Source organism: Perna viridis, chromosome 10 (genome assembly GCF_037379345.1).
Source record: "Perna viridis isolate PV_CMFRI_1.1 ecotype Kerala chromosome 10, ASM3737934v1, whole genome shotgun sequence".
In the NCBI taxonomy this organism is placed as follows: Eukaryota; Metazoa; Mollusca; class Bivalvia; order Mytilida; family Mytilidae; genus Perna; species Perna viridis.
This window is the reverse complement of record NC_142454.1, coordinates 24,974,991-25,002,290: the sequence shown is the minus strand read 5'-3', so window position 1 is coordinate 25,002,290 and position 27,300 is coordinate 24,974,991. Positions and strand designations below refer to the sequence as shown.

The window sequence follows — 27,300 nt, the reverse complement described above, 5'->3', positions numbered from 1 at the left end:
AAATAATTTAAATTCCGAAAGAATTATTTTCCGGAATTTTGTCCAGTACCGAATCTAATATTAGATTAGATTACCTCGTGTTCTACAGTTTTCGATTGGTCAAAAAGTTACTTTGATATCCAATCAGTGTCTGCAGCTCTTATCCCTGTCTTTGAGAGTCTTGCCAGTTCTAAAAACAAGTTTAAAGGAAACAATATGACTTAAAAGCGACAAAACCATTGGAAAAGTTGAAAGTTTGAAAGGTATTTCTTTCCCAATTGGTCTTTGCGCTGTGGATGCCAAAAAATCAAAATTTGTCTGTAATCTCTTGTTATTTACTAGCAGACGATTTTTCAATGTATCCACCCCTTTACATCTGAAAATTTGTTTTGTCTACATTTTCAGGTGTCAGTTTAATTTAATGTCGAATGTTTACTCAACCCTCTTGACTGGTAAGATGAAAATGTAATGTTTTAGTATAGACGTAAACGACTTGGGCCAGCATTGAAAATAGAGCCGTCTTGCTATTTTGAATTTCTATATCGCCCATAAATACAGTAGTATTTAAACATGTCACAATGGGCTAACAACGGTTGGAACTGAAAAGTTCTCAACCTGAAGAAAAAATGAGAATTTCATACACCTGACCCCAGCTCCACAAAACTTGAAAAATTACTTATTAGTCTGAGAAAATTCATAACAGAGACTTCAACAATTCCATGGACTTTGATTGGAGCTATCATGGAAGTTAAGAATATTTTCAGACTTAACTATTTTATAAATTTTGTGGTGCCAGGGCTAAATTTCCTTTATATTCTGTGTCAGAATTTTGTATGCTGAAAAAGGCATTGGCTCCCTGTCCCCAACTTAGGGATTGGGAGTTTAGTGGCTTATCTTACCCAAGTTCTGGTTGCAATTATCCCCATAGGAAAACAGTCTATTAACGTTGGAAAGGATGCAAATTTTATTGAATACATCACATAAAAATCATCAATGAAACATTTGATATGGTATTTGACACTTAAAACAGGATAATGTTATTGAGATACTAGTTAAAAGTGTTTAAATTATTACTTAACATTCACAGAGTTTAAAAGGTAATCACATTGATAAAATACCTTTAATTTCTATAGCACTAGCCCAGTGTGAGTTTGGATGTCAAAAGAATAGGCCTGCAGAAGCACTTAGCTTGTCTTAAATGGCGACTTATAGTGCTCAGAACCCTGGCCAGAGGCTAGGGTACTCTGCTCACAGAGCAACTTGGTTATGTGCCCCAGGTGCTGAAATGGGGTATCCCTGGCATGCTGCATGCCGAGGTCATCAGGCCATAATACGTAAACGTAGACCGCAAACCATAGTGGTGCAACATGTTCCTTGCATGTTAAAGAACCCTGCTGTGGTATTGGATAGGAGTAGGAACCTTTGCCCTCCGCCACAGGAGGCTAAATTGCTTGACCTGAACCACTTCTCCCTATTTCCAGTGGCAATCAAAATTTGTCAACCTTATCCTTGTGTCCCATCCCATATTTCATTTGATCATCATCTCATGTTCATTTTATCATCCATTTCATGTTCATCGCCTGGATATAGCTGGAATTTTGCTGCTCGGGCGTTAAACACCAACAATCAATCAATCAATCTATTGCATGATTTGCACATCAAATACAAGGAAAAGACTTAAGGCCAGCACACTTAAGGTGTTGCCATGTAAGACAATCATCACATTAGACACTCTGAGCACTGCATGTGCATGCAAATCCTAGTGACATGTTGAATTTGTACACAAATTTGCACAATTCTTTTTTTCATTAGAATTATTTTATTTATAGTTCAGACAAACACTGTGGGTTAAAATACTTCTAGATCCACTGCAAATTAACATTTTAGTCTAGAATTTTATCATTTATTTGTTCAATGTCTAGAATAAATTAACTCTATATTTTGAATCCTTCATCTATCAATTTGTTTTCTGTTTGTAATTGAGGGATCCGTGTCAACATGGCTAAAAATAAAAATGAAAACAATTTTTTTTTTAACTATATGTAAAATATTACCAATTTCTGAAATTTGTACTTATCATATTTGTGTCCTTTCTTGTACATTTAACCAATTTTCATGTGGTTACCTTAGTGAAATAGATAGTTGTCACTGGTTGACTTGGAGTCTGAATGAAGTGTTAGTGGGGTGACATGCCTTCCTGTTGCAGTGTGAGAAACCATTTTTTTTCACAACTTGCCATACTGGCTAGTGGAATATTGATCTTGCTAGTCAAATAGAAATTTAACTAGCCAATTTTTTTTTGTTTTTTGTCTGTACTATCATCTGTTTTCTCTTGGATTTGACTATCCTCTGCCTTTCTTTTTGTTTCTTCAAGTATCTTTTCATTTGTTTCTATCCTTTGCCTTTCTTTTGCTTTCTTCAAATATCTTCATTTGTTTCTAAATTTATCAACAACTTTTCCATTTTCGAATATTCCCTCCCATTGAAGTTTTTCAAGTATACTTAAAGTACTCCATTTCTGAACCCATATTTAAAAAATAAAATTACATTTCAACAGATACATCATTATGAAACAAGAAAATGTTTATCATTTGCTTCTTGTTCAATTTTATTTTGACAATAAACAACTAATTTGCAAGGTAACATTTCATAAATTACCAAGATAATTTCATTTGACTACTAATAAGAGATTGGGACCGTCGCATAGGTTTTGGCATCTCCCATTTACTGGAAATTAAAATGGCAGATTGTAAACAATGCTTTACCAATTAATAAAATTGTGCAAAATTCACTTGACATATTCAAGCTAAACTTCTTAAATATGTAGGGAACATATTTTTATTGTATAATATTAAGGGATGTTCAACTAAATAAGCTGTTGGCTGGTTAACTTTCCTTGGAACTCGCCAATCAAATGACGGTCAACAAATTGACGAGTGTAAGCTATTAAAAACTCGCCATATTACACATCTACTTGTATTTGGCAAGCTGGCGAGCGGTGGTTTCCCACACTGCTGTTGGAAGTTACACATGAACGTTTGGGCTAAAGTTAATGGTCAGGTGTAAAGTAGGGTCAGTTTGATCATCGAACATTTTCCACCATAATGAATGAAATATCTGTTATTTGACATTAAACCACAATCAATACAATTAAGTAAAGTATTGGTATGTAAACAACAATGGAACATAATTCGATCAATTTCTTCATTTTAAACAGGATAAGATGAGTAACTATGAGAAATTTGGTGAAAATGCATCAACCAACAGCCATACCTCGGTTGACTTACAAGTTGCCGATGGTCAGACCTCAAACTTAAAAGATATTCATATAAAAGTCGATAAGGATGGTGAGGAAAATGAGGGGACCTTGAAAATATACACCACAGAGAAGAAGGGTGTAGAATTTATTGATGACCCTTCAGCCTTAGAAAATCTCACTGTTTCTGAGTAAGTACATTGTATTATACATGTAGGTAACAAATATGGGACATTGGTAATATCATTAAAACTGCCAGTTCATAGACATCACAGCAAAGAACTCAGTTTAGTGAAAAATGAATATTATCAAAGCTCTATCAAGTCGCCTGTGTTCAGGGGTAAAAATTAAGAAATACAAGCTGGTAGCCCAGACCATATTTTGTTTAATATTTTCTATATCTTCAGCTAAATTTTACCCAAAAGTTTGGTAGCTCAGATCAAAATCTAGTAGCCATGGGCTACTGGGTGACTCGTAAATGTTATCCCTGGTGTTTGTAGGGTGAGCATTTTACATGTGCTTTACATACTAGTACTTTATATCAAAGAATGATTAGCTAGTGTATGATCATTTACAGCAGGCATTTTATATGCAGTGAAATTGATTAACACTTAAGTGAAAAAGATCTACACTTGTACCAGAAGATGATTTTTTTTTCTCTGTCTCCATACTAAAACCTCCTGAAAGTGAAACGTTAATGATGTCAAAATTGTTCCCATGACATCAAGAGGTCATTCAGAGACAATTCTTTTGTCAAAAGTCATTTGTCAATTGGGGTATATGAAAATATAATTACAGTTTTTAACTTTCAGGTCTTTACAGACAAAGGTGAAGAAAGTAATTGAGCATGTCGTTTTTCGTATTGTTCTGATGCTTCTTATCCTCTTGGACTTTATACTGGTAATCATTGACTTAGCTGATAGCAAGTGTAGCAGTAATGATGTCCTGGAAAATATTTCTCATGCCATTATCAGTTTCTTTTTACTGGAGGTGTTTGCCAGATTATTTTATCAAGGGTAAGTCTTCAAAATCTCTTATTCTTCTCACCAAATTGGCAAGAAACTTTTTTATTTCAATGTGCCAAAATATAATTTCACTAGCCATTCTGGTTTAATCACAACCCTTAAACATTGAACATAACATGCCAGCAGGGCAAAAATGGTGAGGTATATTTTAGATAAAAAAATGTAATTTTTACTTTCCTTTGATGAATTAGCTTGTGGAGGTTTTTCGCACTGATTACAATGCAACATACTCAAAAATTTAAAGGCCATTATTTTTTTACATTATTAATTTAGTGGTTCATATGTAACTAGCTATTTACACAAATGTATTTTAATTTTTGAAATAGTTCATGCACCATATAGTTAAAAAAGTTTAATTATGCAATCAGCCGTGACATAGGGTGTATTTGTCTTTGACAACTATTGTTTTGCAGGATGATTTTGAATGACCATTAAGGCTCATTTCCCCAGAATTATTAGATTGTAATTTGTCCCAAATCCCCCTAAAAATATTGAGTAAAGCACTTTGATTGTGGTAAATAAACTTTCAAAAAACTTAATTTTTCAAAAGTTTAAGGAGAAACACTAATATGAAATATTACACATGTAAAAAAACATTTTCTAATATTACTTTTTTTTCTTATTTTTTGCATGAAGTGTGCTACTGAGTTTTAAATGCACAGAGCATGTTTATGCATAAAAGTGCATTTGTCCTACCCCCAGTGCAAAGATTTTGATTTGTGATTTGATTGATGGTGAAAATTAAATTATCATTTAATTGAACATAAAATGGGAGAATGAGTTTTACATTAACATAAGACCATTCAATTTAATCAGGTTATGTAGCCTAAATTACCTGATATCTTATAATTGATATGTATCTACCATATCTAATTTGGCTGTGTAATCATCTATACTATCCATTTGTTATAGTAAGGCATTCAAACTGAAAAAAAAATATACCTAAATAGATTGAAATATGAACCTGCCTGTACAGGAGAAAGCTAATTAGCACAGTATTACTTACTTGTCCACTCTTATTTTTACAAGTTTTTTTGAAGTGTCATCCAGGCACTAGTTTCTCTAAGACCCAGGCAAAAAATCAAGAATCAAAGTTATATTTGTAAATTTGACTGGTAAATATTTTTGTTGTTGGGAAGTAAATTTCCATGCCAAACTTTATGCCACAGCATATTGAACCAGTTAGAATTTATAATTCCCGTTCAAAAGCATTGGAAGTTGTTTGTTATGGATCAGCAGAGGTAACTTTCTTACAAATTAAAACATCTTATGCAATGTTATGATGAAAGGGAAATCAAGGGAACCAGGATTCAAACAGTAATCATGAAGATCATAATCTAGGGACAATGACTACATTATTGTAGACCAAAAACACACACACAAGATAGAACATGAACACACACATAGGAAAAATGTAAACCAGCAACCCAGACTCCTATAAAAACTGGGATCATGGACAGGGAGCATGGGTAGGGTTAGTGTCTTCTTTTGAAGAAACACTGGCAGAGTTGTTTTTAATCTGTCATGTCCAGAGATGTAACAGTGATACTATTACAAGCTGAACAAATTGGTTCTCATGGTGTGTTTTGATACACCATTTCTAAACAAAAGGAAGTTAACTGATACCAAAAAATAGAATGTTCTGATATCAATGGATCATAATGTGGTACCTGAAATTAGTGAATATAATGTGCATCAGTCTTTGGTTTTGAATTATTTCAACAATTAGAAATTCTGGATCAAATGATAGATTATTACATAATTCAATGTTTGATTTCTGTTGAAACCTTAACTTTTTATACTCTATTGATATTTTTTGAAATTCTTTTTTGAATTTGAGAGTTTTTGAAATAAACTAGTGCAAAATTGTTGACAATTTATATTAGCACTTTACCAATTTGCTTACTGTGTCAGAGTTTCTTGTCTCAGTGCTAAAGTTTGCTTGTGATGTAATTGATGTAAAAGTTAATTGAAAGTCATACATGTATTTGGAAGATCCATTTGGCTAATTTCTTGTAAAAAACAACTTTTAGTGAATGTTAGAGCATAGGGCAAAGGTCAAGATTAATTATTCAAATTCGCATTCAGAACATCTATGTGAACACTCTGGAATTATCAAACTTCGACAGATTTTGTATGTATCTTGTTCTTTTAACAGACTAGAACCCAGTTGAGTCAAGGTCACAGTGACAATAATAAATTTTATGCTAGTGTGAAATGCCATAAGTGATATTGTTTGCCTTGTCCAAAACAACCTCATTGCTTATTGGGAAAATATGAGTCATTTTTTTTTTAAACTGGGAAATTTTGAATAACGTTAGCAAACCTCGAATTTGTAGTTAAAATGATTAATTTTTAAAGTGGATGTCAAGAAAAAGATGTCTCAAACAATCAATGTAATTTTGAACAGAAACACCATATACTACCTTTTAACTACCAATTGGGAAGTAGTTTATCGTATTTGAGGTTATTTTTTAGCCATTTTTTCAACAAATTGGAAAACTTCATCAGAGGAAACAACCAGATTTTGGAGGTAAATTAAGGCAAACAATATCACTGGCCATATGCCTTGTGTAGCCTTAAATCATGCAGCTTTTATGACAGATTCTTTTGGATACTTGTATTTAATATGCAAACACTGCATTTTATTAAAAAATAATAATTATACCCCCAAGTTTTTATTTCACAATAGCAGTAATATGTTCTCATTACAAAATTTCATGCAAAAGATTGTGTAATTTATTCTGAGGATTATTTATTTGACACTACATCATCTTTAAAATACTTAAAAATATGTACCCCAATATATTATTTAATAAATGGGGTAATATGTTCTCATTTCAAATCTTCATGCAAAGATCATGAAAAATGTGTGCTCAGTATTATATTATCATTTGACACTACATGGTATTTAAAAACTACTTAAAAATATCCCTGTATATCTGATTTTTTATTTGTTAAATGGGGTAATATGTTCTCAATGCAAATCTTTTTTTGCAGAGGACCATGAAAAATATTCTCACTATTGTTAGTTTGACACTTACGATACCACCCAAGGTATTCAATATGCATTGATAATAAAATTCTAATTTATACTCTGGCAGTGAGTGGGTTAATCTATTTAACCTTACCTATATGATAAATGCATGATTTCAGATTCATTGAAACCAATAGGTTTTGGCTCATTCAAAATGTATGCACTCGTTTCTTTATTTATTTTTCAATGAGTGTAGGTGTTTGTATATATAGTTCAATGCTCTTATTACTAAACATGTACTTGATTGGATCAGATGCACCAAGGCTGAATTGAAAAAAGGGATGATTAAAAATAAATATATTTTTGAAATTTTGAAAAGCTATGTAAACAAATGAAAAATGATCAGTCTTTGTGGAATTTTAAATTTTCAAAATTCGAAAACTATAAATTCTATTTTTGAAGTACCCTGGTAAATAAGAAGAGACACTTGAAGTAGAATAAGAATATGAAAATTTGAACAAATGAAATATGAAAGCATGCATTTTGACAACGTACTGTCTGGTTGTGATTCAAGTTACTTGATGAAAGAATTTTCTAGTTACATCAGGGATTGAAATGATTTGCTATTTTATTAAAAACAAAAAACAGGTTGTCCATGGTCCTGCATAAATTTTGTACGCCCATCAATTTTGACGGAACGTATTTAGGTATACAAATGTCTGGCTTCCATCTGTCAGTCTGTTGTAAATACGTCACACTGTAACTTGAGAACAACTTACCCAAATTTCGTGAAACTTAAGATAGTTGTTTCTTATGATGATCGAACAGTCTGTATTATTTTTTGTGAAAATTAGATTAAAACTTTTCGAGTTATGGGACTTTGTAACTAAAATGAAGGTGTTTTTTTCATATGTCAAATTGCATCTCAGAAACTATGATTGTTGCATAAGACTTTACACACTTGTTAGTTATATTAATCTGAAGATCTGTATACTTTTTTGTGATGATTCTTATTTCGTTTTTGAGTTATTGAATTTTTTGGGTAAAAGGGGGGTGTTTTTTTTCACATTTCGCACCATATGAGGGGAATTCAGGATGTGCATTATTCCTTAAAAATATGTATGTGTGGTTGGTTCACAAAAAATTTTCTTCCAATTCTCCCATACATTTATTGATGGAATAGTTCTTAAAAAAAATCCAATATTGAAACAATGTTGTAATAATTTTTGTTTCACTTTTTCATCAACTTCTGTTTTATGGAACTTTGAAATTTTCAATTTATGTATTGGAATGCAAAATTTTTGCTGCAAAAATCTGCTCCCGTAATCAGAATTATTGCTTCAATTTGGTATTATATAAAACATGTTGATAGCAATTTTGTCAGTCCTTTATTTAAATGTTCTATTGAGCGGCAATAAGGAATGAGTCAGGATATACTTAACATCTTGTACAACCCCGTTTTATTCCGAAATCATTTATTTTTCACAAGACGATGGGCGTATCATGTTCTATTGAGCGGCAATAAGGAATGAGTCAAGATATACTTAACATAACATCTTGTACAACCCCGTTTTATTCCGAAATCATTTATTTTTCACAAGACGATGGGCGTATCATGTGCTCGTGGCACAGGTTTTTATTTGATTTGATATACATTGTACGTTCTGTCTTGAAAAACTTGTTTTCATAAAAATGACTATCTTTGTTATCTGGCATTTTTAGGAAGTAAATGTTTCTTCTGTCTTGAAAAACTTGTTTTCATAAAAATGACTATCTTTGTTATCTGGCATTTTTAGGAAGTAAATGTTTCTTTTAGACTTTACAGCTTGAAAAAAATATATCTGTATTTGTACCATCTTATACTCAGTGATTTTATTACTCATTTTAAAAATTTCCCCTCCTGTTGGATTTGGGAAAATTAACCTATTTGTAATCTTAAAAGCAGAGGCATACTGTGATCATTTGGGAATTTTGCATGATTTTGTGATAATTTCGCTAGGGGAAACAGCCTACGGAATATCACATATTTTTGAAAGTTTTTTGCAATTATCTATGAGATATTGTTAAAAGCAGAAGGTTAAAATCCTGCATTTATTTTAACAGCCAAAAACCTTGGATGAATCCTTACAGCTTCAATCTGTCAAATACATGTATGTGAAAAAGACAGAAATTCTCAACCTTAGAGTATATGATTAATTGTTGTGCCTTACAAACTGTATTGTCAGTCTAATTAAAATAAGGCCTTGCATATTTGTATTTTTTTTAATTGCGAGCCACTGGCAAAAGAAAAAGATATTGGTGGGGCTAGTTTTGATGAGACTGACTGTATGCATTTTAAGATTTTGTGGTATCAATCTGGGTACTGACTGTCACAAATTCTGTTTACTGGCAATGTGTAAAAAATATTGTTACCTCTAGTTAAATGCAACTATGATAAAGAGAAAAAATTATGTGCATGGATTAAACAAATTTTGAGGGATGTAAAGTGGAATTTATTCCCTGATATTTCTGATTTTATCCAAAGAATTTGAAAAAAACATCAAATGTTGCATTAGAATGTTAATTGTCTTAACATGCATTGTAAACTGTGGTTGATGGACATACATGTACTTGTAGTAAAAACAGGGAGGTATTTGATTTCTTTTTCAGGAGAGAATTTTACGTAGCATATGACGATATAGATTGTAATGTTGAAATTGTTTCCTTTATAGTAGACATGGTGTTTTTTTCTTTTTCAGGAGAGAGTTTTTCCGTAACATTGTGGACATTATTGATGGTGTTGTTGTGATTGTTTCCTTCATAGTTGACATGGTATTTGTTGGTCTTGCTGACACATCCTCTTGTAAATCAAACTATGCAAGGTTTGTTTCACTGTGTTTAGAGCCAAAGATTCTTAAAGTGTTAGTCTCCGTTAGAATCGGGCAATTGATGAAACATAGATTGAAATAACCCCCCACTTTGACATTGTAATTAGCCTGTTTGTACCATTTAAATTGACGAATATAGACAAAATTTTTCAAAAAATATCAAGTGCAGATGTCAAATAGTTAATATATACGTTTTTTAATAAAGACTTCTTGAAGTGGATTCATATTGTCAGATCAAGGAGTTTTAGGTGTGAGGGTTTCCTCATTATTCATTTAAGACCAATGAGTGGGCTTGTGCTGACATTTTCATCCTAGTGGGGTTGTTGTCTCTTTGATATGTTTCATCATATCCATTCTGGTTTTATGTTTCAGATTTTTTGTCTTGCCCAATTTTTACATTCCAACATGTAGTTTTTTCATAGATATTTTTTGTTGAAGCTTTTGTCATTTGTTTTTTTTTTTATATATGCTACTGTGAAAGTACTATTGTTTGTGGGGTACCTATTTTCGTGGTTTTTGTGGGTAGACTAAACCATGAAATTTGGTCCTTAACGAAAAGGAGATTTCCATTGATGTGTATACTAAAAACATCAAAACCACAAATTCAAAAACCACAAACTTGTGTTCTTCCCTAATCCAAGAAAATTTGTATCCATGAATTAAAGAACTTTCACAGTATAATATAGGGCCATTTTAAACAACTTGCATGAACTTTACACACTAATTAATAACATTGACCTGTTTTAAATGCATTTTCTTTCTTTAAATAATGTGAAAATTTTATAAAAAGTTCCTCTTTAATTAGTAGCTAACATCAGGGTCAAAATAGGATTTAAATGCTTACAGTGCTGAGGTTGTGAAATTACATACAAGTTTGGGGTCTTTTCATAAAACACAGCCTTAACATTCACTACTTTTAAAACTTACAGTTTTTGCTTTTGAGCAATTTAGGCAATTTTGTATTATTACAAGTGTCTTATCTAGCCTAAATTTTGATATATAATGTATGTGCACAAAATAATGTAACTGACATACTCCCAAACAGTTAGAGTGGGGAAACGCTCTTGGACCCATGTTGGGTCTGGGAGTAGGCCAGAGCGTCAACACAGCAGCCCAGCTGCTAGTAGGACATACTGTGACTGAGTTCTTTGGTCAGGCTGGGCGCCACTATCTCCCACTACTAACCGGAATTACTAACAGAATTCCCGTAAGGAACGGTTGTGCGAGATCCGTAAGGATAGTCAAGACCGTAAAAACCCCCAATCATCATAATGTAACTATAAAGAATGTTTAAGTAAATTGAATTTGAAGGTAAGTCTTCATGGTATATGTGTATGTAAGAGTAGATTGATAAAATTTTTACATAATTGATATTTCAAATATTTACCTTGCTGATATAAATGTCACCAAGAAAAGTGCATAAAAATTTGTCTTATGTGAAAATATAGTATGATTATTATTATGAAATGTCAGTTTGTATTTTGGATTAAAAAGAATTAAATATTAAATTCCCTTTTTAAGGCATTTACATTATCAAAACATTCATTGATGAATCTGCTAAAGTTTGATTTAAAGTGTAATCTGTTATAATAATGTTTGATATTTGTTTTTGACACATTGGGCTTTGGTTGTCAAGTTCTTAATGCTTAAAGGACCTTATGAAATTCAAAGGTCCTGTACCAAACTCAGTCACTTTTAAGTGCATCCCTAATTTAAGTTCAGTGAAGTAGATAGCAACTTAGCTTGAACTAGATTAACTGGAGAACCTGTTCTTGCTAGACCTGACAGGGCAGTCAAGGACATTAAAACCCCCCCTTCAGTCTGTCAACTTGGGAATGTTATTCTTCTGTTTTGTCACTTACACTTTGTGAACTAACGTAGGAATAAGGCTGTTTGAAAAAAAAATAAATGTAAAATTGATACCTTCTTTTCCACTATTAAAATTAGGAGATAAGGGTTAGGGAATTTTTTAATGCGCAATTAAATTAAATATTATTGCATGAAACTTTGAGTTATAGTGGCTGATTGCTTTGAATCATAGTTATTGCATGGTACCTTAGCATATGTCAATTAAGGTTTGTCTGTTTGTCTGCCTGTTTGTCTGTCCACATTTCTTGTAAGTGTAAGTAGACATGCATGAAGGAATGTAATTACTGTTGGAGCACTCCAAAGAAGATAAATGGTTTTATTTTTAATATTTAATTCCATTTTGAAAGGGGTTATTTTCTTTGTAATTTTGCCCTAAGTATTTCTATTTTTACTATGTATCTTTATCAATATTCACCTCTGCTATCTTGGAAATGAAAAACTTTACTGTTTTATTTTATACTTATTTTTTATTGTGTAAGTACAGTGTACTGTACTGAGTTATCTGAAAAGGTAGTGTTTACTACTGACCATGGCTGAATTGTAAGCATTTGCTAAGAGTACTTTCAACAAAGAATAGTAAAGATTGCTGCAGAACCTGAATGACCCTATTGGCACAAATGTTGCTTGATTATGTACTTAAGTCCTCAATCCATTGTCTTTATTGCTATACTTGAAAAAAAAAGTTCTATATAATGACCATGCAGTTAGTCAGTTCAAGAACTAAAACTTAGAAGTAATATTTCTATGTGTGTACAAAGAACTTGACAGTCCCATGCTAGTTATACTGTGGTGATATCTTCAGATTAAATGTTTTCTTTATAAATTACTTTTAAGTAGTTTGAATAAACACTTGGTATTATATTTTAATTGGTTCATCAGTGATTATTTTTACATTGAAATTACTTCAAAAATAAATTTAAAAACTTTAATCACATTCATTCTGATCAAATAGTAATAGAATTTGGATGGATCTATCAAAATCAAGTACCATTTACTATTTGTCTGACAAAATATTTCATTAATTTTGTAAGGTGGCATTTAATTCAGCATTTTATATATTTTATTATTTAGTTAATATCTATTAAATTGATTTTGATAAAATTTTATACTTAGACAGGTTATACACATTTGGTAATTTTACAGCTAGTTAAAATAGACCAGTTCCAATTTCAATACAAATCTAACTAGGCTAGTGAGTAATTTAAATAGCTTTTTAGGTACTTAACTACCACAGAACACCCGTGTGATCTTTTGGACACTGTCTTTTAATTTTGAATAGCTGTCAATTATGATGTCCCTAACCTTTAAATTTACCATTTACCATCATAATTGACAGCTATTCATACTTAAAAGGCAGTGTCCAAAAGATCACACAGGTGTTCTGTAGTAGTTAAGTAGGACACATTGGTATAATGTAGGGCAAATTTCTTCATAAAGAGATATTTAAATTACTCAATGGCCTGCCTAAATTTGTATTGAAATTGGAACTGGTCTATTTCAACTAGCTGTAATGTACTATTAGATACATGGTATTAAGATTTAAATAAATTTTACACTCTCATGGATGAGTGGTCAGTTTTTAGTATTCTTCTTGCATGTTTTTGTCTATTTGTTTGACTGACATATGTTTCATGAGGATTTAACCAAATCTTGACAGTTTTTCACAATTTTCTGTTCTGTTTTTGCTTTTTAAATAAGAGTTACTAAAAATGAGTATTTACAAAAATACTTGAGTATTTTGGTTTATACCATATTTTGTCCATCCATCTGTATCACTTTCTATAGGCCAACATTTTTTTAGTGAACTCAAAAATGCTCTGATGGAATCTAATATTTTTTTTATTTGTTTGTCATCACTAAATGAAGTTTGTTTCTGATTTTCTCTGTTTTGCCAATTTTCCTTTCCATGTAGTAGGACTTTGGCCACTAGAAATTGTAGGATGGGTATATCAACTGTTCACTGTTCTAGGATTTTGGGAAATTTTATGTTTCCACAGGAAAACTCCAAATTAAGATTAACATTCTAACAGACAAAGTCTGCTTCCTGAACTTAACAAATCCTTCAAAATTGAAGTTTTCTGCTTGCCAAAGTGAAAGTAGAACTAGTTGTATAACTTAACAACACTTAATTTGCAGTTGCCCAGGGTGACAGAAAATTGGAATCCTAGAACCCTGCCTGTTTATTATACATTGTACATAAAGGTATTGCAGGAATCCCATAGTTCAGTAAAAACAGGTTGAATGTTCAGTATTTTAAAAGCATTCAGCCCAGTATTACATGTATCTTGAGGTTTCTGCATTCAAATAATTTGTAACTTTTTACCTTGTCAAATATTTAATAAGACAGAGAAAAAAATACCTCTGTTTCTGCTAACATGCTATAAAAAACTAGGGTTGGTAGGTAGGCAAAGGTTTTTATTTTTTTTTCAAAAGTTTTGACTGGTCTATTTTGGCGACACATTCAGACTTTAATAGTGCTTGTCAGAAAATGGCAAAAAAAAACCTTAAGGTTATGCAGTAAAATAAGGTTGAGCAGGGTTGGTGGAGACACAGGTAATTTTTTTTAGGCCTAAGAAAAAACTTGCATGAATTCATGGTTATATGGGGAAAATTAGCTGATGTTGTTTGTACGTATGGAACAAAAAATTATTATATCATGGTCTAAGAAGAAGACTCTTATTAGTAAATTTTAAATTATTCAATTACAGGTTGGTAGTGATAGGAAGATTTTTTCGAATTGTCAGAATACTGCGAATCCTGTACATTATGGTCCAACAGAAAAGACATGTGGCCACAGCATCAAGGAGAGTGGTCTCTCAGAATAAAAGAAGATATCAAAAGGATGGCTTTGACCTTGACTTATGTTATATCACTGGTGAGTATTCTGGGGCTTTCAATTCTTTCAGACTTAATTGGCATTCACCACTAAAATTGTTACTGTAGATATCTTTCTTCCAATGAAAAAAGTCTTTATTTCTTTAAAATGAAAGTATGAAGTTTTCTACTTACTGTAGGTACAATTGCAGGATATTGTAGATGGCTTCACAGCCAATCCTTTTCTAATTATTTCTTCTGTTGCCAAGTTTGTATTAATGGACTAGTATTTTATTTTCAGAGAGGATTATTGCAATGTCTTTCCCATCCAAAGGAATGATGGCTATGTATAGGAACCCAGTTGAGGTACATTTACTGTAAAAGAACTGTTGTTTGTGGTACCTATTTTCATGGTTTTTGGGAAGGCCAAACCATGAAATTATATTACCAACAAAAAGGTTGTTTCCATTTATGTGTTTACTGAAAACCTCAAAACCACAAATTCAAGAATCCACAAACTTGTGTTTCTTCAGTTATCCACGGATATTGATATCCACAAATAAAAGTACTTTCACAGTATTCTAATATATTATGATTAACTTTGATTGATTCAGTTTCTGCAAATGACTGTTCAAATGTATGGCACGTAAAGCTACATATTGATGTAATTTCAGCAGAGTTAATATAAAGGAACTTTTTTATTACACCTGTCAGTTAAATCATCTTCTTGTATCTAATCTGAATTTCTTCCAGACTGTTGTGTAAGGTCACATTAAAGGAAAGTTCTAATTTTTTAAAAGGAATAGAAATATTGTTTGTTAGACTTATAACAGCTCTTTTTAACTTTTCTTTATTTCACAGGAAGTTGCCAGATTTTTCAATACCAAACATAAAGACCATTACAGGATATATAACCTTTGTAGTAAGTTGATAAAAGCTGTTTTCCTTCCATATGATAAAGGGGATACTACAGTGAAATACTGTTAGCCTACCAATTAAACTTTCCACTTGGTCAAATAAACATGAAAAATAAAGCCTTTTAATATTTGATTTTTACTCTTTAAAAAGTAATAATTTGTCAAAACCACTAAAATTTATACATAAGAATACATCAGTTTTACCAAATCTACAAAATGTTTTCAAAAACTTCATTTATCTGAAGTTTTCATTGAGGTATGAGTAAGTGTTTGAACTTTTCACAATGATACAATTTTCATATACTTGTTTTTTAAAAAGTTTTACTCTAATTTTATATGGCCATCTATACCTCTTGGTTCACTGTTAAATCATTGGCTAGAATATGTTAAATTAGAATTGATCAAAATAGCTTTATTGAAAACTGTTGTATGTTTTTGTCCCCTGCCGCTATATGGAAGGGGACATAGAAATGCCAGTGTCTGTCCATCTGGTCACACTTGTGGATGCAACTCCTCAGAAACCACTTGACAGATTTTGTTCAAATTTAGTAGGATTGTTACTCACCATTTGTAGTAAGACAAATTTTACAGGAGTTATGGGACTTTTGCCTTTCAACTTTTTAGCACCAGCGGCAGACATATGGCTACTAGTTGCTCGTTTCAGTATAATCTTGGGTATTGTAACATGTATTAATCAAACTGAATCTGACAAATTAAATTTATGTTCTAATATTATTTTCTAGGTGAAAGAGACTATGATGAAACCCTGTTCCACAATAGAGTTGAGAGAGTGTTTATTGATGACCACAATGTACCAAGAGTAAGGTAAATTACATAGTACAGTTGTTCTTTGGAAGTACTTCTCTTTTAAAGTTCAAAGTTTTAATGGTTTGGCAAGGTTTATTATCTCTTTTGATATAGAACATGTGGGGGCCATGTTGTCTTTTGTAAATGAAAAATTCATTTTTTGTTCCCATTTCCAAATGACAAAAGGACTTTATGCCTTTAAGTCTCTTACAGGTTGTCATGAATATTGGGGCAAGACGGTAGGATTTTCTGAATGCACTAAATCTCCCTCTTTGACACTGCCATGTAATCGAGACTTTGTTAGGCACCACACTACCTTAAACGTATAAAAACAAAATTTCATAATCTCTCAATTACTAACAAAGGTAGAGGTTCCTGATACAAAAGATCCAGTGGGGTTGGACTAGTTCTCATCCCTGACCTACCTCTGACAAATGTAGACAAAAAAAGAAATCAAAGACTGAAGTCTTCAAAGTCGCTAATCATCACATATTCACTGTCACTGATTTTGGCTTACTTGCAACATCCGAAATGATACAAATGCAATATGCTCTAAAATCGGGTGACTTCCACTGGAATCTTTGTTCCCTTGATATTATTGCATACTCTTTCCTAACCGTTATGGCCTGACTGTTTTCAATTAATCATCCGAAATGTTAACTGGTAAAAAGCTATATATAGATATCATGTCCCGATAATATATATGACCGTTATGTTATCAGTATGTAACGAAAGCCTATGGTTGAATCGGAAACTGGGCAATATTACATTAATTCTATGCTTACCAATCATTTATCTTTTAATGTAAACTTCCTGTTCTAATACAAACAAAAAACACACATAGACATCTGCATGATATGTTTTAAAAAATAGGTAATTTGAAGCGATCTTTGGGTCGCTTATGATATTGACCAGAGAACTAGCTTATGAACCAGATTAAGCAGCTGGCAATGAATATTCATGAATATTGGGGCATGCTAATGTATATGGCCTATACAGTCTGAATTGGAAACTGGGTAATGTTCAAAGCTAACCCGATCATTTCATGTAAACTTCCCGTTCTTGTACAAGCAAGAAACACACATAGATCATACATTTATGATACTTAAGAGGTATTTTTTTTACCTCCAATGAAGCTAGAACTGTGACGCTATAGCGGTGAACATGGCGAGGATCTGCAGCATTTAGAGGCGTATAACTACATATTTATGCAAATCATATGCCAATATTAAGTACTGAAATTACTAGTGCAAGAAGTTGCTAACACTATTATCAACTTAAAATCACCAGATAAAACTCAATTCAAAGGAAGTCTTTGTCTATCTGTTACATATGGCAAATTAGAGTGAATACCCAATTCATCAAGCAACATGATAAAATAAAGAACTCGGTCACATTTTTTTTCAGAGAAATGGTTGACTTTTGTGCCAATGTCCGTGAGTTCATGTCCCAGGACAAACAGAATGTGATAGCTATACATTGTAAAGGTGGAAAGGGGAGAACGGGGACAATGATCTGTGTCTGGCTTATTGACTGTGGACTGTTTGGAGATGCTGAGGTACGGTATGGATGAGGAGTAGTAAAATAAATATGGGGAGGTGGGGTTTGTCCATTGGAATCCAACCAGCCAGTAAAATCTTGAATGTAAATAGTATACTGTGGAACAATACTTTAAGGAGGTAAACCTAGGGTAAGGAACATAACTCATGAAGTCAGTGATATGTTTGTATCGCATTCAATTTCAATTAAGTCTTTCAAGCTCTCATTTGAAACAGAATGAAATCAGTAGAAGTTACTTTGATGCTTACATGAGATTGTTGTAAAATGGTGAATACAAACTTTCCAATGATTTTTAAGAGTTGTGTCCCTTACCCTAGGTCTACCTTCTTAAATGTATTAATTTATGCTGTTGCTTATTTTAATGGATTCTGTCAGTTTGTTGCTATAGTAAACATTTTCAGTTGTATTGACATATTTTCAGGAAAGTTTAGAGTATTTTGGTGATAGAAGAACAGATCTAACAGTTGGTAAAAAATTCCAAGGAGTTGAAACTCCAAGTCAGGTAACAGTTAATTCAACTATATGGCTATCTTTTAATGGATGTTTTATGGTACAATGTATGTCACAGTCTGTTTTGGAATGGGGTTGAAATTTGCACTAACCTGATGCCTGGGGCCAGTCATTTTTCTGACGGGCTACTGAAATTTACTGTATTGAAAGCCTGATGGGCTAGTAAAAATTTCGTCAGGGAAATAGACTAAAATTATTGTTGGTATTTCCCTATTCCTAAAAATAGCAATGGTAATAATAGTTGACCAATCGTAACCGTTATTTCCGGAAGTTATTTATTGATAGCAATTGGGATGCCGATAATGATCAATGTCTTATTCCTAGTTGATCTGGGTCACGGTTGTTTGATGAGCAATCTTTTGCTGAACTTCAGGGTAACAGTAGAATAATTCATCAACAAAATTGGCCAGCCAAGTTTGTTTGCCTGTGGTTTTTGTGTTTCGTTAACAAACAAGAATAACAAAAATATGACGGACCGCTGTTCATATGGGGCAACAACTTAATTCAAAGTGAAGAATGCTTAATGCTCAAAGTGAAAACGGACTTTTCAATCCCATTGGGATAAGTGAATCGTTTCCCTAATGACAATGGTGTATATCTTGTTGAATTCCAAACATTGTAAGATGTTTTTAAAATTTAAGATGAAATTTTACAAACTGCAATTTGTAATGTATTTGTTCAGTTTGAATTACAGATATCTTTGAGTTATAGTTTATTCAAATTAATAAACAAATTAAAATTCAAATATCTTTATTGCCATATCCTAAATACAAAAAAAACCCAAAAATACTCAATATCATATAGAAGTAAGAGAGGATATGAGGAAATACTACAAACACAAAAATATGATCTACCATTGAAACGGTAAATTTCATTCAGAGGCCACACCAGTAGTCCTGGGCTAGTACAATGACCTGCAGGGCTAACAACTTTTTGTAGCTGAAAAGCCCTTGGCTAGTATGTGCATCTAGAAAATTTCAATCCCTGATATGATAATCCAAAATTGATTTCACAAATGTATTATGCATTTTTTGTTATAATGTCTAATAGTTTTGTCTTAATTGATTTTAAGATATAAAAAAAAATAAAATACTTATTTGAATTCATTTTGCTCTTTTATGTTAACTGAAAAGTCTATTTTTAAAGATCTTCATGCTTTATTTTGTTTAATATTAAATACTCACTCATCATCTTTTCCACCTCTACCAGAATTATACTGCATATATAAAACATATCATTTTTCATTCATGTACATGTACCTATTATTTAGGTAGCAGCCAATTATCAAATGTTCTTGTATAATAAAATTTGATAAATGTGAAATTTTGGTAATTTCTTTTTTGGGGGGTTTCTCCTGCCAAAACATCACAACACAGATATCAATCACTGATCACAGAATTTAAGTAACTGTCTTTGTAAGAATCATGCAAAATCAGAAAAATGTGATACACCCCAAAAAAGGCTACATATTTTTATTTTTGTAATTATTATAAAGTTGTTTTATGGGTCTATACTATGAAATGTGTAATTATTCATTCAAATCTGCCTGCTCTTAGGAGATAATCTACATTGAAAATACAGTAGATTCTATTGTATTTGAGTGCCATTTACAGAGTTATTTCCCTTAATTTTGAAATCTACAGTGCATTCTATATAATTTTTATCTCCTAAGAGCAAAGTTTATATGAAAAACCACATGTTTATTTTTGTTTACTATGACATTTCAAACAAAATATCAAAAATAAAAATATGTAGGCTTTTTACCGATGAATCACATTTTGCATGATCCTTAGTTGGAGTGCTACTTAAAAATAATGTTTAGAGTAGCAATAAATAATTGACAAAATAATTTGGTTGTTGTGAATAACCAAAATATAATTACTTGTGTCAAGAATGCTTTAAGATGAACTCATGCTCGGAACAAGTTCCATGCAATTGTTAAATCTGGTTGATTGTCGACACATATGATCATATTTTGTTTATTCACATTTTCTAATTTATTATTCTATTTTTATGTACTTGGAAATGATGAAAGAAATTGATAAGCATGTGAGGTGTTTACTTTACAGAGCAGATATGTTGGTTACTATGAGAAAGTAAAGAAGAACCTTGGAGGTGTTGTTCCTAAACCTGTTCCTAAGATAATTTCTACAATCAAGATTTACAACTTAACAGGTAAAAAAAAACATTTTGATGAATTTAGTAAGTGGCCTTACCAATGGAAAAATTGTATCATGCAGTAATCAAAGTGAAAAGTTAAACATTTTGGATGCATGTAAAAATTAATAAAAAGTTTAACATTCAAATGAAACTTTCAAGAATGGAAAGTCCTGGACTTTTCAAGTGTGAAAGCAATGATTCATTGCAGAAAAACCAAAAACCCACAACTAATTGTCAAGGTCCAGGACCTAAATAAATGAAATGTTAAAGGTCCATGGTCAGAAATAAATGGTCTGGGACCTTGGACTTTGAATGGATTTGAACCCTTGAAAGTGGAAACAATTTTGTCAACAGGCTTTTGATGGTGTAAATAAAACATCCACTTTGTCTACATGGCTACACATTTGATTTCTCTCTTTAACAAGAATTAAGTGAACTGAACTAATTTGAAATCTATAAAAGGTTCTTTTGGTAAGGTCAATAGTTAATAAACTTGTATGGACAAAACCATTTTAATGAAGTATTTTGCAAAACAAGCTGTTGGAAGTAGGTGTAATCCAGGCCCTACTGCGAAAATTTTCATAACCTCCTTTCTGATATAATATATTTCAAATGCAGCTAGGGGAGGTAATTCATCTTTCTGACGGTAGCTACACATTTTGTTGATTTAGCTCGCACTTTTTAATACAAATAACTGTTATTCAGACTTAATTAAAGTAGGATCTAAGCTTTTTTCTGTAAGATTTGATTGTAATGTTACAAATATTGAATGTATATATGTATATATATTTCCAACTTTTGTCAACTTTTGCATTTTGTTTACCCTGTCTTTTTACTTGAAAAAAAAAAACCTAATGAAGAAAGATGTTGTTACTTATTTTACTACTTACATTTTAAATAGGTGTAGGCAATGCAGATGGTAAAGATTTAAGTATGGAAGTCAGAGTTGATGGCTTACTGATATATGAATGTAACTTTGGTCAGAATATCAACTGTTCAGTAAGTAATAAGGCAATATTTTACTTCTGGTAAAAAAAAAGTATACGAATTATTGTCATACATTTATTAGTAACTTATTTTGAAGATATTCTAAAAAAGCAGAAAGTAACTATTGACGAGTCTTCTAGCAAAAATATGTATTTTTATTATTAATTGCTATCATTTTCTTTATTTCTTGAAGGCCATTTAAGATTGGTATCTTTCAATTAGATGTGCTCTCAAAGTAAAAGGATTTTTATGCTTCCCAATTAATGTGAACTGCTGTCTGTCTTTTTCCGTGTCTTGAAATAACTTAAGAATGTTTGATAGATTTTAATATTTTTGTGGTATTATTTTTATCTTCATTTAGGAACAAAGCTCTTTTGTATTTTTTTGTTTTTTCTTCTTCAAAATTTAGTTAAGAATTATGGGACTTTGAATACCAAAACAAAAACCAAAGGAAAAACAAAACAGATCTAGAGGAGTTAGGCATGTCATGTGCCTAAACGTAGCTGCTCATTCCATGTTGTTTCTCTTTTCAGTTGTCCAAACTTCCAGATGGTGATGATATTGAGGTCAAATTGGAGAATCTTCCCACATTAACTGATGATGTAAAAGTTAGATTCTTCTCAAGTGCTGTATGTACAACATACTTTATAAGATTTTAGGTGGTTTTGTCAATAACACATGAAAGAATGTTGAAGCATTTAAATATGTACACTCTTCAATTATTCTTCTACAGGTACAAAAAAATAACAAATTAAAAAAAAAATCACAGTACTACAAAATACAAAAAAAAACCCTAATTTTTGTGGTTTGTCAAATTTTTTTTTGTCTGTTGTGAATTCATTGATTAGAGAGTAGGCTCTGTTTTCAAATGAAATGTTACATTCTCTTGAGAATTTGTAAATAAGTGGTTTGACCAGAAACCATGAAAAATAGTTTAAGCTTTCATAGTTTCATACATTTGTATAATAGAATCACTGTCTCAGTCCATGTAGGCAACTCCTCCTAAACCTTTCAATGGATTTTGGTGAATCTTTATATGAATGTTGATACATTTGGAGAAGTATGTGAAGCAAGATGATGTTTACCGAAATGCTTGCTAAGGAAGATGATTAGACTTTCATGATAAGAGCGTGATAAGTACAGCATCTCTAAACTATTTCTTAGATTTTAATTAAATGTCTAGAAAATGATTTTGTTAGCTTGTTTGATAATATTTCAGAAAAATGTGCCAAAGATCTATGACCACTGTGCCTTTTTCTTTTGGTTTCATACTGCATTTATTGAAGATAACAGGTGAGAAAGTTTTATTTTGTTTTAAAGGTATATTTAGATGAATGAAAATTATTACAGTCATACTTTTTTAGGATTACTGAACTTCCATGAGAAAGTTCTTTTTTGAATTTTTACATTTTTTTTCTTGTAAATACAATAGTTTTAAATATTTCTGTATGCCTTATTTTTTGTGTCTTTTAGGACTTGCAATGAATTTTTCAGTCTGGTTAGAACTATATAAATTATGCAATTTTGAAATCACAACAGTTTTAATTCAGTTTATTTCATTATGAATATATTTGCTGAATTCATACATCAACATACTTTGCATCATTTTTCTTGGTAATTCACTGTACGGTTAACTAGTCCATTTTAATTTCATGTTCAAATGATACAAAAATAAATTTAAAATTATTTTGCCATTTACTATTTAAAAAGTATGGTATTGTTAATAATATGTTGACAAGGGCCATTACAGTCTTCCTGTTGCCATTAGTACAGTACTTGGACATTGAATGGCCCATTTTGGAAAAAATAGTATTAATACTCTTGTTAAACTTTGTTGACTTTGCTATTTTCAGGTTGTATCTGTGTAGAGAAGAAATAGATAATCCTCACAAGAAAGAGGGGAAGAAATTTTATCATGAGAAGTTTGCTATTGAAGTTTTCTTTGAAGATGTAAATGAAGACTTAATCTAAAAGTGAAATCAAAATACGTAACTTTTGTGGATGAAAGACTTTTAGTTTATGTTTCAATTTTTTGCCATTAGAATTTCTTGTCATTTCTGTTACTATTTTTTTATTAAATGCTATATGATAGATTGTACTCCAAATGAAGGCATTGTGCATATTATGATAGCGTATAGCAGGTAATTTTTGTGAAGTTTTTATTTTTGATGAATTTGCAAGGTTTTGGGAAAGATGAAAAACTTAACATATAATTTCCATTCCAGTAAATCTGAAGTTGAAAATTTAATACCCCTTTTCATAGAGCAATTCAGAAAATTAACTGCTACATGGTATTAAATAGTGATTTCTTTTTTCTTAGATTCTAACTTGAGTATTACATAGTTCGGTCAAAACAGGAAATAATATTGATGCCTTGATAAATAAAGCTCAGAAACAAATATTTTTATTTACTATGTAGATAATGAATTTATTAATCAAAAATGAAACAAAAATACTAGAATATTTCTGTAGTATATAAATCAGGCCAGTTTTTATTATATTTGATGCATTAATATTCAAAATGATACCTAAAGATTATTTAAGGTTGTTAATTTTTCAACAACAATGGTGCTTGAATCAATAATATTTTAGTATTTGTTTACATTATATTTTTGTAATAAGCTGAACATGTTAATTGTAGCAATAATTTTATTGGGCTTTAAATCACTCTATATTTTTATCAAGTCATGTTGTGTTTTTAAACTAGTCAATAGTGCTAAAAAACATACCCTTTGTTTACTACTTGTCTAAATTTTATTGTGAGTTGTTTTTTGTTTTTATGTAGTCTGCAGTGATGGAACAGGACAAAAAATTTGTGCAATATATTAGAGTTATTAATAAAAATCTAGTCAGTCATGTTAAAATTGGACAAAACTGTGTGCAATATTTAGGGATTTTAATCAGAATTCTAATGTTTTTTTTTGGAGTTTATGTTATGTGCAATTTAAGCCTGATACACAAGATATGACTTGTCTTTTATATTGTACCTGTATACTTGCATGCTAACTGCATGCTTTTTTGTCATTGTGATATTTATGGCACAGAGTTGCTTAATACTCTACAATAATTCCTTGAATATTGTATTGAAAATCTTTAAAATTTTTGGTACGAAGGTCACATATTTGAAAATGGAGAATGCAACTGTACAACATGCTGTATTTTGGTTGATAAAATGATATTCCTGATGTTAGGTCATAGTGTTTGTATGGCTTATCAAATGACACAGAAAATATAAGAAATTGTACCTGGCTTATTTAGGGTTGCAAGTCTCATTCTTGATTTATTATCCAGAATGTCTACCATTGAAATCATTTGCAACTAAAGACCAATTTATACTTACATTTATACTTACTTTGCTACTTCCAGGTACATCAATATGATGCATAGTTATCAGAATGTTCATTATAACATTGACACATAAGAGGTTTGATTAAAATTAAAAAGATTGTAGTCTTAACTGAATAAACTACCACTTGATATGCATTTGGGGCCCATTCTGGAGGAATCAACAGGGTCATGTGACGAGACTTACAACCTGTTTAATAATGTTGTTTAAGTTTTTCTTGCCATTCGTTAAGAATTGATTTTTCCAAGATTACTTCCATTTGGTTTCCTGTTAGTTATTGAATATATTTATCAGTTTTATTAATGAATATTGATATTCATGGTTTTAAAGTATGTACATGTATATTGCAAATAAGGTTTTCATAATTTCAGTTACATGGCAAATATTGAGTCACTATAACGTATAAAAAAAATTAGTGGTAAACATAAAATACTCAACAGTTAATGAAGCTAAAATTAGAGTTAGGTTTGTTTCCTCTTACCCTACATGCCTATAAAAATTGACCCTTACCCTACCTTCCCATAAAAATTGGGCCAACCTAAATAATTTTATTGCCATTCTTTGACAAGATTTAAAAAAATTCCAAAGCAATATTTTTCACTTCTTTGATCATGTTTTTACAGAATCAGATGAACTTTCAGTGGAAAAAAATTTCACTACCTACCTACCCAAAGCCAGGAGCTAAGGTCAGGGAAGCAAACATTTTAAGTGTGGCCAAATATTCTGGTATTATTTTTTGATGATTCATGTATATTCCACCTTTATTATATTATGACCTAGGGCTAATTAACATTCTATTATTTGCTCACGATACATGCATCATATATACAAAATATCAAATACAAAGAAAGATGTTATCTATCTTTGGAGTCTAATATTATAGAGTTGTATTTTTATGCTGTATCAATTTACCAAGCTGGTCTTGGATTCTGTTTTTTTATTACTTTATATACACATGTCAGATCAAGGTTGTTGAATAAGATACATTTTTTTAACTGCATTAAATTTACAAATAGATATGATTTTATACACAGTTATTGTACACTTTTGAAATACAAAGTGTTTAATATTAAATTACTAAATGACATTCCTGTTGATTTTGACTAATTTATGTACTATGTATAACATTCCTTGATTTGATAGCAGTAACTTGCATTTTTTTTTGCATTTTCTGCTTTTTGCACTAATAAAAATAAATAGATATATTTCCTATAGTATCTTTGTTATTTTCTAGTTAAGGGTAATATTTTTACTACCACCTATGAATAAAACCAGATTTTGACAGATCTTAGCTTATGCTTGAAGAGATATCTCGTGTTGTCTGGGCATTGAGTTTTTACATTTGAAAGTGATTAATTTGCTTTGTCTTGGTTATTTTTTTTGTTTGCTTCTCGTGGTACAATTTCAAAGGGATAGTTATTGTCTGGACATTAGGACAATGAGTGTTTCTAACCCCTGATTCCTGAATGGTTCAAGTCTTAACCTCAAAATCAATCCCACTATGATCTTTTTGTGTAGAATGTTGTGGAACAATATCATAGACATCCATATGCTTTCACTGGAGTTCTATAGTTAAAATATATGAAATGCTTGTTTTTGGCCCCTAATTCCAAAACATTTAGGGAAATAACCCCTAAAATCAATACCTACCTTCCTTTTGTTACTCAAGTTATTGCATGAAAACCAAGTGTCTACGGACTACATCGTGTGCTTATCATTTGCTTTTAGATTTTGAACTAGCTTACACAAAAACGAGTACTCTTTCGAGGTAGATGCATCTAGTTGTGCTTTGTCCTATTTATGAAAGTGATTGTACTCTGTATCAATCTCAAGAGTTAAATCAGAATTCAACAGATTTTTATAGTCCGTTTTACTGTATTTTTCAACCTCTTTTCAAGGTTGGGGGGAGGGTTGAACACTCACAAAAAATGTTTAACCCTGCTACATACTTAATGTGCCTGTCCCAAGCCATGCACCTGATGTCCAGTGCTTGTTGTTATATTATTGTTATTCGTTTAACATTTTTTCTATAGATAAGGTCGATTTTTGTTTTTTTTTTATTAGTTTCACTTTATTTATTTTGGGACCTTTCATAGCTTGCTTTATGGTATGGGTTTTGCCCATCATTGATGACCCTGCGGTGACCTGTAGGAGTTTGATTGTTTGTTGCTTGGCTTTTGGTGGATGACTGTCTCATTTGCAATCATACCACATCTCATATTTATA

The 27,300-nt window shown here is 31.3% G+C and overlaps 1 protein-coding gene across 2 annotated transcripts; it reads left to right on the top strand.

Moving 5' to 3' along the window:
• The first annotated feature begins 105 nt into the window (after window positions 1–105).
• LOC148605098 (phosphatidylinositol 3,4,5-trisphosphate 3-phosphatase TPTE2-like) lies at window positions 106–26,286 on the top strand. Of its 2 annotated transcripts, none has more exons than XM_088548959.1 (15): window positions 106–242; window positions 3,197–3,426; window positions 4,048–4,251; window positions 9,976–10,098; window positions 14,682–14,848; window positions 15,089–15,153; window positions 15,649–15,709; window positions 16,448–16,529; window positions 17,919–18,069; window positions 18,493–18,573; window positions 20,651–20,756; window positions 21,643–21,740; window positions 22,262–22,357; window positions 22,948–23,021; window positions 23,582–26,286. In XM_088548959.1, the coding sequence occupies exons 2-15, from the start codon at window positions 3,203–3,205 to the stop codon at window positions 23,697–23,699; spliced, it is 1,650 nt and encodes a 549-aa protein (XP_088405085.1). In that variant the 5' UTR covers window positions 106–242; window positions 3,197–3,202; the 3' UTR covers window positions 23,700–26,286. The 2 variants fall into 2 exon arrangements, with proteins under 2 accessions (XP_088405085.1, XP_088405086.1); XM_088548960.1 differs by lacking the exon at window positions 106–242 and adding an exon at window positions 326–431 and having other exon boundaries at window positions 23,582–23,846.
• Window positions 26,287–27,300: the final 1,014 nt, after the last annotated feature.

Bases quoted from the DNA above. Each gene is read 5' to 3' on its own strand.
- LOC148605098 (XM_088548959.1), top strand. From the start codon at position 3,203: ATGAGTAACTATGAGAAATTTGGTGAAAATGCATCAACCAACAGCCAT. The intron at 3,427-4,047 runs GTAAGTACATTG...TTTAACTTTCAG, and splicing joins GAAAATCTCACTGTTTCTGA to GTCTTTACAGACAAAGGTGA. The intron at 21,741-22,261 runs GTAAGTAATAAG...TTCTCTTTTCAG, and splicing joins GTCAGAATATCAACTGTTCA to TTGTCCAAACTTCCAGATGG.